Raw genomic sequence first — 15,957 nt, 5'->3', positions numbered from 1 at the left:
ATTGAAAGGAGAGCGCGGAGGCAGAGAGAAAGAAAGGACAAAGCAGCCAGGGGTTTGTTGATGCTGCAGAGCTAGGTGGAATCGTCTCCTGTGACTTACAAGCGGCGCATATGCGCAGGGCATCGAGTTACTGAGCACAATGCGGTCACCGCGGCGCCGGCATGGTGCAATCGGCGTCGCTTCCTCCTGAAGTCATCCACAAGCGTGCAGCTATAGGATTTCATCTACGCAGCTTGTCAGAGAAGGCACTTATCCACACCCCTGAACAGGGCATTGTCCCGGCCGGAATGCACAACAGAAGCCTGCAGGAAACGCGCTGAGTTTTTCTAGCATGAATGATTCAGCGCTGTAGCCAGTTTCTGCCCCCAGAACGGATGTGGTCGCAGTGGTGAAAAGGTTCTCGATGCACAGAGAATGGTCATTCTGTTGTGAAAGGATACCACAACTTTTCTGCCTCTGCAGCGATTTGTGCGGAATCAACGACCTGGTGACACATGCACATCTCCTACACATCGGATGTGCATGTCGCTCAGGAACCAACGCTGTTCCGTGTCCAGAGCGCTCCACTCCGCGAGTGAACAAGCATGAACCCTCCAGGAGACTCATTTGTGCCCAGCGGTTTCCTTGCCGCTGCAGACGGTTAGACGAAGACGACGACTTTCAAGCTCCCTAACGAAGTGCAGGAGATTGCATACACCAAACGAACAAAATCTGAATGCTTCGGCGAGAACGAAGGCGAGCTTGTAAGGTATAAAAAGAAAGAAACAAAAGCACTGTGTCGTGCAAGAGTGTCAAGTGCGTCATATGCTCCAAGCAGCTAAAACACAGATACTACATGTTGTATGCATCTAATGGAAATATGCATGATGAAAAGTACCTACTGGAGTTTGCACCCAGCCTGTAATGCACCAGTGATAGCTGCAATGAGGATTTGTTCGGTGCGTGTTTGCTTTATGTGCGACGGGGCCTGATGGCGGTGTATTTTGTTGTTTGTTTTCTTTATGTGCGAAGGGGCCGGGTAGCACAGATATCCCAGGCGGCTGTGTGCGCTAGACCGTAATATTTAACATGTTTTATCGTGGCTGCCACCTGACTAACAAGAAAAAAAAAAAAGAAAGATACAGTGTTTGTTGTGATGCACCGCCGTTCGCGAGCCTCATGGCCAGCTCAACCACTTGGCTCGCGAGCGGCGGTGCATCACAACAAACGGCGTATTTTTTTCCCCTTGTTAGTCAGGCGGCAGTCGCAATAAAACATGCTAAATATTACGGTCTAGCGCACATAGCCGCCATGCGCTACCCGGCCCCTTCACACATAAAGAAAACAAATGACAAAATACTACATCGCGATCAGGCCCTGTAGCGCATAAAACAAACATGCACTAAACCAATTCTCATTGCGGCTATCACTGGTGCATTACAGGCTTGGTGCTAACTCCACTAGGTACTTTTCATCATGCACATTTCCTTTAGATGCATACATACCTGTAACGAAGTGCTTTTCGCGCAGTTGAGAGTATGCAGTCGGTTGCTGAGGTCACCCATTTACATCTTGACACTTGGAAGCCCTAATTCAAGCTTCACGTCGTTGTTAGTCGCGGCTCACCGAAAGGAACCTGAAAAACCGCATCTTGCATCCTGGCACGCCTCGAGAATGGCAACCGTAAGCGGCAGATGTGGTTGACATCGCTTTGCCAAGCCTGTGACAGTCACCGTGCCACTAGCCCCCGTGCACTGGCGGCGACGAGAAATACCGTTGACACCGTCCAATGTGTTTCAATCAGTCGCCGCTGGGACTTCGTGCATGCGCATAAAACTCGCACAAAAGGCTGATTGCATCAGTCGAGCTTTCCGTGCACCTGGAGACTTCCGTTCGTTGGAGCCGTACCGTGTCGGAACAAAAGTGCGATATCCTTGTCGCTTTCACTGCCGCTTCTGCTTCTTTGCCTTTCGAACGGACCGCATTGTGTGCTGATACTTTCCGAGAAGCGTTGATGCCAACCCGGTCCTCGCTTCGTTCGATTTATTTGCCGCCGACCGCTTCTTTTTCTAGATAGAAGGCTTCCATTCGCGCTTCCCGCACGCATACTTCGTCCTATACTTCTGAACTGTGCGCCGCTGCATCACTGGCACACAGACGAAGCCTCGCGCAACAGTGGGGGTGACGAAAAATGCAGAACGGCAGTCGTGGATTCACAAAGTACCGAGCAGTTGACAAAAGCGTGTGCGAATGAGGCAGGAGCAGACACCGCGAGCAATGGCACGCTTTCCAGCAGCCACTTGAAGAGCGCACTGAGAGCCACGTGACTGGCGCGACCAATCAGCACCTAGAAGTAGCTCTGCAAGGCCTTCGCCTTTTTGACGTTCGTGCGTTTATTTTTATTGCAGACATGTGGCTCTGATGAGAGGAGTACTGCGGTGAAACAAGCTTTTCAGTGATACCAAAATTTTTTTGCGATCAGCGTTAAGGACACGAAGTTATCGTGTTCGGAAATCGACCATTTTCGTGAACATTTCGGCTAGTTTTTTTGCTACCAGAGGTCACAAAAACAATTTTTAGGGTCACTCTGAGGCTATTTTCAACAACAAAATTTTTTTGCAATGTGATTGAACCGGCCTTGTAGATTCCAAATCTGATCTTTTCTAAAAATTGCTGTTTCGCGAAATTTTCGCAATTTGATCCCCGCGTCCCCCTTCACACTCACCTTACCCGCCCCAAAGAGCCAAACGGATCACTGCATAACCCAAATATAAGTGCAGAAGTAGTGGTACTCGCACACCTTAATACGTAGCTGCACGCATACAATGCAACGACCAACAGCGCTAAGGAAAGCCTTAAATATGATGAAAGCCATGCAAAGAACATGTTCCTTTACTGTCCTTGTCCGCCCTCCCACCCATGGTTAAAAGGAACCGATGAGCTTCAGTAGCATTTTCTGCGTTTCTCATCATCTGTGCTGAAACCGCAGTCAAGTACTCAGCTTACCCCAAGAACACACACGTCAGGCTGGAAACGAGGATTAATTGGTTTGGTTTACGGGGTTTAAGGGGGGACGCGACCTTTGAAAACCGAAAAATCGCGAAACAGTTGATTTTTGGAAGATTATATATTCCAGTAGTATGTCTTATAAACTACCATTTCTGTAATTATCAATGCCCAACTCGCCGTAGAAATACTCGAAATTAATTAGTTAACAAGTGGCGGCAGCCGCAGAGCAGCGAGCAAGTGCCGCAAATTCTCAAACTTCGCGCGCGCGCCATTCCTCTCCCGCCGAACTGAGCGCCGCCATCTTGGTTTCGTTTTGGTTGTGAATTCTTGCGTTTTCTTCTGCCACCCTCGGCGGCAGCGACGGCGGCACGGTCGAGGCGTGGCTTGCTTCCGATTAGGAGCTTCTTGGCGGCTTTCAAGTTTCCCGCGCTTGAATTCAAGGCTGCGATTGGGCAAAGCGCGCGCTTCGCGAGAACGCGGGGGATCGGGCGACTACTATTGGCTGCTGCGGCTGCTGACGCGTCTGTCTCCGCTGGCTACCTACCCGCGTCGTCTGCTCCGGCCATGGCTCCGGCTCTTTGCTTGCTGTCATTGCTGGCTGTCTTTGTACTTCGAGCATTCTGTTCGCCTTTCGCCATTTTTGCGATCGCCGGATTTACGATCTCTTATCGTGCCCTCTGACCGGTTTCGTGCAACGTACATTGCGTGGTCGCTCACGATGCCTCGAGATGCGACACGCGTTTAGTGCAGACTTGGGTAATTTTTTTTTTTTTTTTTTTTTTTTTCGTTTCGGCGCTTATGCCGCGGAAGATAACCCGGGAAGTCGCTTGCCGCGTTTGGGCCGCTCCTCGTTCCTCCGGCGAGATGCCGCGAGAGATAAACCGGGAAGCCGCTTGCTGCGTCTGCGCCCCCCATCATGCCTTGGGCGAAATGGCGCGGGGGAATCGGGAATGACAATTATCGCGGCTTGCAGAGCACAGGATCGTCGGATCTCAGCATGTGGAAAGTGGTCCGCGGCACCAAGGCGTTCGCTGTAGCTGATCGGCTAGTCGCACAGATGTTCGTTGTAGCCAAGATGGAGCGCCATAGCCCTAATGTATATTTTGATGGCCGCACCGGACTTGTTCGTGATAAGCGAGTGTTCGTCTTAAGTGGGGCCGTTATAAGTGGGCTCGACTAAATGAATAAATTTTTTAGGGCAAGGGAAGCCCATGTATTCAAATTATTATGTCTGGAATTTGTCATAATTAATTTGATTAATCAACATAGGCTTAATTGATAACAAAAAATCCAGTGCTGTGATATTTTTCAGAAAGAAAATTTAGAAAAAGGGCTTTGTCTTCCCCTGAGGAACCTATCTAGGAATCAGCATGACTAATTGCACAATGCCAGTGCCTTTCGCAATTTCTCCAGGCCTGATATAAAGGACCTATTCGAACCAATTTGATATGCTTCTGTAACTTGAGAACTAGCATGCACAATTCTATGAAACTTGGTGGTTTTTCATTTGTTAATGTCATGCGCCTGTGCTGAAAATTTCACCATGATAACTTGCGAAACAAAAAAGTTATTGTTCTCTCAACCTTTGAGAGCTGTTTTCTCAGAATCAATTTTTTGCACAGTGTGGCTGCTAGGGAAAGTCATATCTCAGGAACCGCTTATTGGATTTTCATGAGGTTTTTTTTTGTTACATACCCAAGTACATTTCTGAAGGCAAGACAATTCGTTTCCTTCAAAATATTTCATGTGTAATTAGGGGCAGTCAATTAAAATATTGTTAAGTCAGGTGTAAATTTTAACACTAAATTTGGGGCTGTACTAAAATTTTTCAGAGAGGAAATTTGGAAAAAGGGAATTGTCTTGCCCTGGGGAAACTATCCAGCAATGACCATAACAAATTTCACACTGCTAGCACATTATGCAAATTCTCCAGGCCTGCCCCTAGGGACCTATGTAAACTATCTTGATATACTCCTCTAACTTGAGAACCGATGAGCCCAGCTCTATGAAACTTGATACGTCTTCAAATTTGTGTACTATGAGCATACCCTGAAAATTTCATTCAGATATCTCAAGAAATAAAAAAGTTGGTGTTCAAGGGTAGCCTCCCCCCTTAACGTCCCAAAGCGACTACGGCTATGAGAGACGCCGCAATGGAGGGCTCCGGCAATTTCGGCCACCTGGGGTTCTCTAATGTGCACTGACATTTTATAGCACACGGGCGCCTAGCTTTTCGCCTCCATTGAAAAGTGGCTGCCGCGGCCGGGATTTGATCCCGCATCCTTGGGCACAGAAGTCGAGTGCCCCAGCCACTGCAACGCCACGGCGGTGCAAAACTAGGATTAATGACAAGGCCCACACCTCTGCATGGTTTACCTTTAACAACGGTGCAATTAATCATAGTTCAAAGCATTACCAGGAGCATGGAAAACTTCAAACTATTATTTTGATTTTTAAGGCTGCATCATCAAATTCTCGTGGCATAAAACCCATGTATAACACCACTTAAATCGAAATATTCGTGCCAGGCTGTACACGTCACTGAAGATTACTGTTAATAACCAAACGTACAAGCGCAGTTTCTGTTCTAAATGCATTAGTGGAAGCAATGGGCGAACAAAGACTGCAATCTCACCTCATCCAAAGTGTACTTTCCCCTGGGAGACCGTCTGCGGCCCTGAAAGTGAAAGAACAATGATCAAGTTGAGGCAACCAAACACAGATCCCACTGACAAGTAGAATATAATACAAAGAAGAAAAGCCACAGCTATCAGGCCTTCTACACAATGCTCAACATAATTCTTGCTCACCATGGCATCCGTCTCAACTTCGTAGTCTTCTTCATTCATCCATTCGTTGTACTCATCCAAATCGACAAGCCACTTGGCATTGACCTGCATAAGAAAAAAAACAGCATCTATGAATACTAAGCCACCTCACTAAAGAAAGCTACATGCACACGAGCAGGAAGTGCAAGGGCAGCACATTTCGTATCAAAAGAGGAGAAAAGGAATTTAATAATCGGTGATCTGCAAGCAGAGTCAAATGTTTCCCGAAAAACAGTGGCTAGCTCCAAACTGCTCTTGCTGCGATTACCCTGCGGTGCACGTTAGGCCTAGCGACACTGAGCAAGCAGCGTGTAAAATGGGTGTACAGTGAAAGCTCGTTAATTCGAACCTCGGTAATTCGAATTTTCGGATAATTCGAACTACACTACTTGGTCCGGCCAAGCTCCATAGAGATCTGTGTATAAAAAAGCCCGTTAATTCGAACGCGGGTCGGTTCCGCTACGGATAATTCGAACTACGCGCCGCCGCGTCTGGGCGGCTTGGCGCACATCACGCGGCAAAAAAAAAAGGGGGGGGGGGGGTAAAGAAACACCTCCGTGATCCGCAGGCATAATTAGAGGCTGCGCACGTCCAAAACGGGGACAGAATAAAACCATGGAAGAGTGGGTAAAACTTAAATGGCGCCATGACCGGCGTGGCGGCCGGTGGCGTTGAAGGGAGGGGACGCGGCCGCGGCAAGGTCAGTGCATGGCCGCGCGGCGGCAGCTGCCTGCTCTCGCTTCTGCGCAACCTCCGTAGCTCGCAACTAAATACTCGTTAATTCCAACCCTGTTAATTTGGAAATAGGGATAAGTACTGTCGGCGCGGTCCCAGCCAATGCCCATAAAAGGCTATGATCTCGGACGGGCATTATGGGTTAAACTTTTTTTTTTTTTTTTTTTTTTGCGATAGCCATCCATCCTTCCACCTATCAGTCGTCAACGGAAGCACGCGAGTCAGCCGCGATCATGACGCCAGCTTTTAGCACCGTTCGCTCCGATGATTAGAGCGGCAGTAGACGGCGCCCGCCCAAGTCGCTCATAGCATGATAAAGCGAACGTACTGAAAAGGAGGCTTGCACAACCGGATAAGCGCTGACACTTTGCCAAGTTCGCTTCCCTCCCTGCGGGAGCTAAAGTCAAAAGATAAACACGCCGTTATCGCCGCGCAGCATCTTGGCGCACTGCCAAGAAATGCGTTGTGGACCGTGAAGGCGCGAAACAGAGGGACGCGCTAACGACTGGCGCCTTTATTACTTTTTTTTTCTTTCAGATTCGTAGGCACAAATCGGGGCTGGGTGGGTTCATTATGCGAGCGAGTTCGTTACGCGACTAAATACGGTACATTTACCGTAGTACAGACGGTTTTGGCCAATTTTTTCGAGGCCATTCGATAATTCGAACATCGGATAATTCGAACATTTTTCCCGGTCCCGTGAAGTTCGAATTAACGAGCTTTTACTGTACTATATTTTTGTTGCCAGGATCAAACCTGGGTCCCACTGCTCAGCAGTCGACCGCTCAACCCCTGATCACTGCATGGAGCTAAAGTGAGATTTAAGACCAGCACTGCATCCATTTTTAAATTTTGAAATACAGTATTGCGACTGCAATTCAGCAAGCCATCACGTTCAAGAGACTGAACAACACATTCCATAATAAGTAAAACCATACTTCCAAAATTTGATTTTTACAGAAAACTAACCCCAACTATTATACCGTAGAATCTCGGTGATGCCAATTTCGGGATAATGCGAATCCTAAAATTCTCCGGTCGGAGTGCACTGTGTGTGGAGTGCAGAAATTCAGACGTTCCGAATCGTCATCAGCGCCACTACAAATGATATGAACGTGTGAACCGCCACCACATTGTTGAGCACTATGCACAACCCTCACATAGCTAACTCCACCATTCTTAGCCACGCTATACGCCACGCAAACAGTTAGGCGGTTTGTGGCCTTGATGTCTCCATCGTAGCAATCACTACAGTAGAATCTCGATGATACGATTACGGCTGGTACGAATTTCGGGATGATATGAATTTTAAGAATTCTTTGAACGGACTACATTGTATAGAATACGTTAAGATTCGGGGTGATGCGAAGAATTTCTGAACCAGCCGTGGTTGATACGAACGTGCAAACCAGTCGCGCTTGCGAGCGGGCCGGCGCGGCTGGCCTCAAGAGGGTAACATAGCCGACGCGGCCGCCGCTAACTCCTCTCCCCCCCCCCCCCCCGCCGCGAATGATACGAACGAACGTTGTACAAACGCACAAAGCCACCGAGCAGCTCAGCGCAAGAGCTCACAGGGGGGGAGAGCTCTCCAACCCCCCTCACCCCACTAGCCACCCTACCCCCACCTCCCTTTCGTAGCAAACCGGCGAGCACTAGACAAGGACGGCCAAGGCGAGGCACGTGCCCAGTCGTGTACGTCACTCATTCGCTGGCAGCTCATTGGTCTGTCGAAAAGTTGTCTCGCCGGCTGTTCCCAGGAGGCCTGTGACGCTGGCTGCCCCCGCAGTAGTTCACCTTGGTAGTTCTCCGTTCGCCGCTTCTTTCTGTCATTCGCTGTGACGTGAAGTGCCCAAACGTTAGAAAGACGCAAGCGTTCGCTGCTGCCGAAATGTTGCGGAAGCGTAAAGCCCTTTCTTTTAAGGAAAAGCTTGAAGTGCTGAAGAGGGTTGACGAAAACCCTAAGAAGAAGCGTGTCGACTTAGCAAAAGAGCTAGGGTTGGCACCGTCGACGCTCTGCACCATTGTTGGGCAGCGAGATGCCATCTTGAAGAATGTGCAGCACTTCGGTGTGAACAAGAAGCAGGCTAAAACAGCGACCCATGTCAAGCTGGAAGAGGTTCTGCTGACTTGGTTCCGCGAAGTGACAGCAACCGGCGTCAACGTGGACGGCAAGGTGCTACGTGAAAAAGCCGACACCGTCGCGCTTTCGCTTGGAATTGAAAATTTCTAAGCGTCTGGGGGATGGCTGCACCAGTTTAAGGAGCGGCACGGACTTGTCTACCGGGTCGTCTCAGGTGAAGGCAAGAAAGTGGACCAGTCAGCTTTAGATGATTGGCTGAACACGCTGCCGGCACTGATTTCGGAGTACGCGCCACGCGACATATTTAATGCCGACGAGGCGGGCCTCTTTTTCAACCTTCAACCGGAAAGAAGTTTGTGCGTAAAAGGCCAGGCATGCCAGGGCGGCCAGAAAAGCAAGGAGAGAGTAACAGTACTCTTTTGCTGCAACTCGGATGGATCCGAGAAACTGCAGCTTATCGGCATCGGTAAGTCGAAGAAATCGAGGTGCTTCCGATCGGCGGAGCGTTTGCCTGTCTTTTACAAAGGTAACCGAAAGGCGTGGACGACTGGAGATTTTTTCCGGAAAATTTAGCTTTTCGTGGGCCAGTGCTCTGCCCACCCAAAGGAAATGACATTCAATAACGTAAAAGTCAGGCTCCTGCCGGCGAACACTACCAGCCATCTTCAGCCACTGGACGCTGGGATAATTAGAAATGTGAAACATCATTTCAAAGGACTTCTAGTGAGGCGTCTGCTGGCGAAAATTGACCATAAAGAAGCAAACTTGCGGATCAGTCTCTTAGATGCTTTGCATTTTCTAGCCATGTCGTGGGATAGTGTAACTTCAGACACAATCTCGAACTGTTTTACAAAGTGCGGATTTGCCATCGGACTTGCTGCAGCTTCGGCAGGAGATTGTCAAGAGCCAGATGAAGACCTCACGATTGATGGCTGGGACAATCTGGAAACTGAAGCTTCGGCTCGGGACTTAGTTACCGCGGACGACAACGTCGCGACCTGTGGGCTGAGGTCTATTGAAGACTTGGTCAACGAAGCAAATGATTGTGAAAGTGAGCCTGACAGCGATGGTGACGCTGACGACAAGTGTGATCAGCCGCCGTCAACAGCAGATACTCTTCACGCTTTGGACGTTCTGTGCCGCACCGTAAGTGCCGGCAGCGTGAGCGACGAAACCGTGGCACGGTTTTATGCCTTTCAGGCGGAGCTTGTCCACGACATCAACAGCAAAAAAGTGCACACAAGCATTACGGACTTTTTCGGCCGCAAGTAGTTCGCCATAATAAAGTTTGGTTCATTTTCAATTCATTCCCATGTGGAAGTTGACTTGTTTTGGATCATACGAATTCGGGATGATACGAATATTTTGCGTGCTCCCTTGAAATTCGTATCATCGAGATTCTACTGTAGTCGCGTAATGCACTTTAATCAATTGGTGGTGGCGCACAGAGATCACCGTTCATAGTTTCAAAATCTTTAACCTCTTTCTTCGTCACTGGCGGAATGTCTGACTGCTTTTCCCTACTGCCAATCTCATTACTGTCTCGACTACTTTATATAAAACTCCTCGGCTACTTCGACTATCTTGTCCGTACCTACCTACGTGGCCTAAATGACTATGCCCAAAAATCACATGGCGGCCAACAGGTCACGTGACCTTGACTTTCACAGCGCGGCCACTTGGTGGCCTATGTGACTATGCCCCAAAATCACATAGTGATCACCAGGCTTAACAATCTCCAAATCTCCTTCAAGGTGCATACCCGACGGCTCGAACTGCCTGGCGTAGTGAAGCTTTCGCCAAGAACGTCCGAATTAACTAAAAGATCTAATTATCATATGGGCCTGAAAAACTGCCACAAGCCGCTTGCATCACAGTAATTTTACCTGATGAGCACCTGAACGATGGATGTCTGCACCGAGATAAAACCGAAGTAAGAACAAAGTCCCCCCCTCCCTTGTGCCCTTGTTTCAACAAGTACTTCCGCTTTGCACACACTCTTGGGAAGGCCCCTCAAAAGACAGCCTCCTCGCGTTTTGACAATGCTTCACTGCACAGCACACGCGATCAAGCATTGCGGTGAATTGCACTGCACAGGGGAGACTGCAGTGAGTTCGAAATTTTTCAGTGATTCAGTATTGTGAAATATTTGTAAACTTCAGATATCAGTTTTTCAAATACGAGTTGAATAAAAAACATATATGATTAATAACTGAAATTTCACATACAGTCAAACCCGGATATATCGAACTCGAAGGGGATCGCGCAATAGTTCGATATATCGATAATTCGATATACAGAAATCGGCTTGTGACGGATCTTACGATGCAAAAAAATTATACCGTATTTGTCGCATAATCAACCCACTCGCATAATAAACCCACCCTTCACTCCTGCACCCGAGAATTTGTAAAAAAAAAAAAAAGGCGTTAAGGCCAGCTCGCTCACATGCAAGCTATTGAGCGATCTCAGCCAGGAGCGGCAGCAACAGAGCGAAAAATTTCCAACTTGTTGGAACTGCGTCCCTCTCGCCGCTCGAGCCACCGCGGCAGCTCGGAACAAGGTTTCTGTGTCGCCGCGGCAGAAATCGTGAGCGTTTTTGCTGCATGTCGATGGCGCGCGCCACTCCGTTTCGGTCGTCTCATCCACAGCTCATTTCTTGGCAGCGTTCCAAGATGCTGCGCAGCGATAACGTCCAGGCGCGTTTATCTTTTGATAGCTCCTGCGGTGGCGGGAAGCGAACTTGGCAGAGCGCCCGTGATGGCTTGATTGCACAAGCCTGGTTCCATTTATCACGCCGCGCTTGGGGCGGGCGTCATGATCGCAGCTGACCATGTGCTTTCGTTGATTCATACGTGCAAGGATAAACGACTCCCCCCCCTCAAAAAAAAAGAAAAACCTGCTGCTCTTTAACATCCGCAGCCGGCCACATCTTACGCTACGCCCCGCGTACAGCACAGCAATAAGAATAAACGACTCTCGCAAAAAAAAAAAAAACACAAAGAGAGAGGGAGATCTGCCGCTTCTTAACGTCCGCAGGCGCCATAGCCACGTCAGCTGCCGCGCGCAGAGTGTTCGCAACACACGCAGGAGAAAGCATCGAACGTCTGTTTGAAAACAGACTTGAAACGTTGTGTACTGGCTCGTGGGAAAGAATAACTGCAGATGCGCGCGCGCCTTTGGGGAATGGGCGCGGCGCTGCCCAGACCAGCCGTCGCCGAACTGTCCCCTGATTCCTTCCACACGTGGCTTGAAAACGTCACGCGGCAAACGGCCAAGGGTGATGCAATCGGTTTTGGGGAAAGCACACTTTCCAGTGCGTGGTGCGGAGTTCGATATATTGAACGACCGGTGAAATTGAGTTCGATATATGACGCGGCTTTCCTATACTTTTACATGGGATTTTCAAGGAGATATTCCATGAGTTCGATATAACCAAAATTCAATATATCCGGGTTCGATATAACCGGGTTCGACTGTATTCTCGCACCCCTAGAAACTATACTTCGCGTTGTCATGAGCACCAGAACCAACATGCCACACTTGAAGCACCCACCTCGTAGGGCCCTGTGTGTGTCTGCGGTGAGTCGGGCTCCATGTCAATGTCAAGTCCGGACACCCAGGTGTCAAAGCTAGTGGCACAAAGGGCAGAAGACAAAACACGATTGTTGACAGTGGTCGAAAGCAGGAAGTGGAGGCCACTCACCTATCGGGAAAATACCACCAGTGGATGAGAGCACTCCGATCCCGCTTCATCACCAAGCGCACGTATTCTTCTGCGAGCAGAGGAAGAAAAAATGAGCGGGAAAGCCGCCCCAAGAGAAGCAATGGTCCCCTTCGCATACCAAATTAAGTGCTGGGAATGGTGAAAAACTTTGACAGCTGGTGTTAGGTACTTCAACAGTGCATGCACTCAAGTATGCAAAATAATGCAAAAAATTTGAACTTTTACAGAGAATTGCTTGGAAGCACCCTTCCTGTCGAGACCTGGACTAGGTGTTGAATTTTCACAAAGAAAAAAAAAGTGCTAGATGAAACACATGGAGCAGTATGAAAGATTTTAAATGAGACTCTTATCTGAAGAGAAAACAAAAAAAAAAAGTTTTACTTGCTCCAATCACAGCTAAAGCTGATGTGCAAGAGCCGTTAATTTCCCATTCAACAACGAGTGCTTAAACATGCTCGTTTAAATGCTGCTTAGACGCATTAATAAGTATCAGCATGACTTTGCAAGATGGCAGCGAGCGAGCATTCATGCTTAGAGTGCAACACTGCTTATACTGACACTGGATAAGACAGTCTATCAGGTCACAGAACCTACTCTACTATTTACATACTTAAACCACGACCATCGATGTAAAGTGCAAGGATAGAGTTTTAGACTGCACAAAAGGACTCTACTCGATCTGGTACTCAACATCTATGTCCAAAAAGTAAAGGAGATAGCACAACTGCCAGCCGGTAGATTCAAGCAACAAAATCACCTGCTATAGTCAATTTCAAAGTCAGTCAAGGGCTATGGAACGAAAAATGGTAGGGGTAACATTAAGAGATAGAAAGCGTGCAGAGTGGGTCGGAGAAATAACTCAAGTTACCGACATTCTAGTGGAAATTAAGAAGAAGAAATGGACATGGGCAGGACATGTAGTGCGAAGAGAGGATAACCGATGGTCGCTGAGGGTAACAAACTGGATTCCAAGGGAAGGAAAGCGTAGCAGGGGGCAGCAGAAAGTTAGGTGGGCGGATGAGATTAAGAATTTCGCAGGGGTCAAGTGGATGCAGCTAGCACAGAACCGGGTTAAGCGGAGAAATATGGGAGAGGCCTTCGCCCTAGAGTGGGTATAATCAGGCTGATGATGAATGAATGAATGAATGAAAGTCAATTTAAAAATGCCCAGTGCCAACAATGATGAAAACAAGAAGTGTGAAAAATGTTAGTCACTCAGTTAGACAGCGTTTTACAGTGCAAAAGCAACTAAGGCTACGATTCACCAAACACAACGTTAAAATCCAATGGTATGAGTGGAATAGTTCGGTAGTTATAATTTGTTTAGAATGTTAACTTTTTTAAGGAACCTAAATGTTTGTGAAGAATTAACAAGTGCTTCTTCACCTACAAGTAGCATGGGGTGTGTAATGGGATGTTATTTGTAAAACATTGTAAAATATTTTTTCCTTAGTTCTTGCAGTTAGTTCTATGCAGAAAATTTAGATTTGATTTACTTGCAGTTTGCCGCCGCATCTTTCGCAGAGCGTTTTGTCATGTTTTATCCGTAAGAAATTGAGTGAGAAGAGTTTGTCCGATGCCTAAGTGACATAAAATTACTTCTTTAAGACACTCTGATGTCTACGCGGCTTCCCTTCTCCTAAGAACCGCAAAAAAGGCAACAAGCGACCATGGACAGTTACACTACCCCTCGAAATGGTGCCAAGACACAAGCCCGCAGCTGTCACTCGTTCCACTACAACACTCCGGTGGGTGAATTTCACTGTATTGCGCATCCTCAGTGTCTATCTCAGCACACGTGCCCCGTTAGGTGAACCAGCCGCGCTGGGCAAGTACGCACCAGAGGTATCCGTCGTGGGCACCGGCGGGTAGACTATGTGAGTGGCATCATCGGGGGACTCTGCAATCGTACCCTGATGCCTTTTGATGATGTCCTTCAGGCGCGATATCAGCTGCTTCTCCACCTGTGGGCATCATCGGGGCAGACAAGCTTTGCACGCACGCACATAGCTTAAATGAAAACACTGAGAAAAGCCAACAACTCCAGGCGCACTGCAGATAAGGATTCACTGAAACAACCGCTGCAGCTCATCAGCCCGAATTGTCAGGAAAACAGTGATTGCTTTCCCACTAACATACCATCTGCCTACCACGCATCATGGCTTTGATACAAGGAAGCCACCCTGGGTGGCACTTGACCTGCCTCTGTTGTGTGATGGCGCGGCTGCGTGGAGAAGGTAACCCAACGTGCGCTCATTTTTTTCGCAGCCTACAGAATCTCTGCTAGCATCTTCAGAATGGCACTAAAATTCGTAAAGAAGCTCCCAGCTACTCTACTAAAGATTGTCTCTGCTGCTACCTCATTCACTAAGTTGCGGCTGCTTTTGGTGGTGTTTTTGACTAAATTTTTTATCATGAATTTCAGCTGCATCCAATTATTTTTTTTTTTTTTACCTGCTCGCTGTGGTAAGGTTTAACTATACATGCAGAGGCAGAAATAAAACGGCCCAGTTAACCCAACCACAAGATTTCTACGACTTTCAGGTCTTCTCTGAAGCAGCAGGCAGTAGTTAATATTTATAATTAACACAGTGACTGCTGCGCTGCTACAAGGGCCCAACACTCGTCAACTTAGTAAGCCCAGCACACAAACGCAGTCTGGCTAGCCGAGCATGCACTTTCCCGACTGCATTTGTGTGTGATGCAGTCAACAACACTTATCCGCATGCGCTTGCCGCGCCTACAAATTTCCACCATGCGACACGTTGGTGGGGTCCGAATTTCAATTCGCTTCTGTCTTGCGCGCATGCAGTCCCTTCCGAGAAGGCAGACTCGTTCACACTCACCTCAGAGGAGATGTAGATGTGAGGCAGGGAGAGACACTTGTTTTGCACCAGGGTCTTTTCCACAGTCATGAACATCTCGACATTGCGGTCCATGCGCGATGGGGACTGGAAGTCAAACCTGCGCCTGCAATGGCACGACCATTTCGTGAGCTCCCCATTCAGCTGCTGCTCTGCTCAATCGAAGTGTACTGCAGGACTAGAAGCCTCCAGTGGCAAGACTGATTTCATTTGGTTTGGTTCATGGGGTTTAACGTCCCAAAGCGACACAGGCTATGAGAGACGTCGTAAGGGAGGGCTCCGCAAATTTCGACCACCTGGGGTTCTTTAACGTGCGCTGACATCGCACAGCACATGGGCGCTTCTGTTTCTCACTTCCATCGAAAAGCAGTCACCGCGGCCGGGATTCCGTCTCGTATTCCTGGGTTCAGCAGCGGAGCGTCCTAACATGCTGAGCCACTGCAGCAGGGGTTGCAACACTGATTTTCAGATCTCAAGCAGCACAGATATGCAGTTCCACCAGTAAAAATATGAGGTTGTGGTTGTGGGGTTTAATGTCCCAAAGCAGCTTAGGCTATGAGAGACGCCGTAGTGGAGGACTCCGGAAATTTCGACCACCTGGGGTTCTTTAGCGTGCACTGGCATCGCTCAGCACACGGGCGCCTTGCTTTTCGCCTCCATCGAAAAGCTGCCGCCGAGGCCGGGATTCGATCCCGCGTCCTTGGGAACAGTAGTCGAGCGCCGTTACCACTGCGC

General features: G+C 48.4%; 1 protein-coding gene across 3 annotated transcripts in view; it reads right to left on the bottom strand.

Annotated features, from left to right (window-relative positions):
• mor (SWI/SNF- related protein mor) overlaps nucleotides 1-15,957 on the bottom strand; it is a 114,026-nt gene that overhangs the window by 88,863 nt on the left and 9,206 nt on the right. For all 3 annotated transcript variants that reach the window (XM_084607502.1, XM_084607503.1, XM_084607504.1), the window contains exons 4-9: nucleotides 15,205-15,328; nucleotides 14,199-14,322; nucleotides 12,338-12,407; nucleotides 12,188-12,263; nucleotides 5,799-5,882; nucleotides 5,624-5,665 (exon numbers count right to left, since the gene is read on the bottom strand). In XM_084607502.1, coding sequence (XP_084463628.1) covers nucleotides 5,624-5,665; nucleotides 5,799-5,882; nucleotides 12,188-12,263; nucleotides 12,338-12,407; nucleotides 14,199-14,322; nucleotides 15,205-15,328 — 520 coding nt within the window. The remainder of the gene's footprint in view (nucleotides 1-5,623; nucleotides 5,666-5,798; nucleotides 5,883-12,187; nucleotides 12,264-12,337; nucleotides 12,408-14,198; nucleotides 14,323-15,204; nucleotides 15,329-15,957) is intronic.

This window comes from Amblyomma maculatum, chromosome 6 (genome assembly GCF_055883805.1).
Source record: "Amblyomma maculatum isolate TAMU_Amacu chromosome 6, ASM5588380v1, whole genome shotgun sequence".
NCBI lineage: Eukaryota > Metazoa > Arthropoda > Arachnida > Ixodida > Ixodidae > Amblyomma > Amblyomma maculatum.
This window is presented reverse-complemented; position numbering and strand designations above follow the sequence as displayed.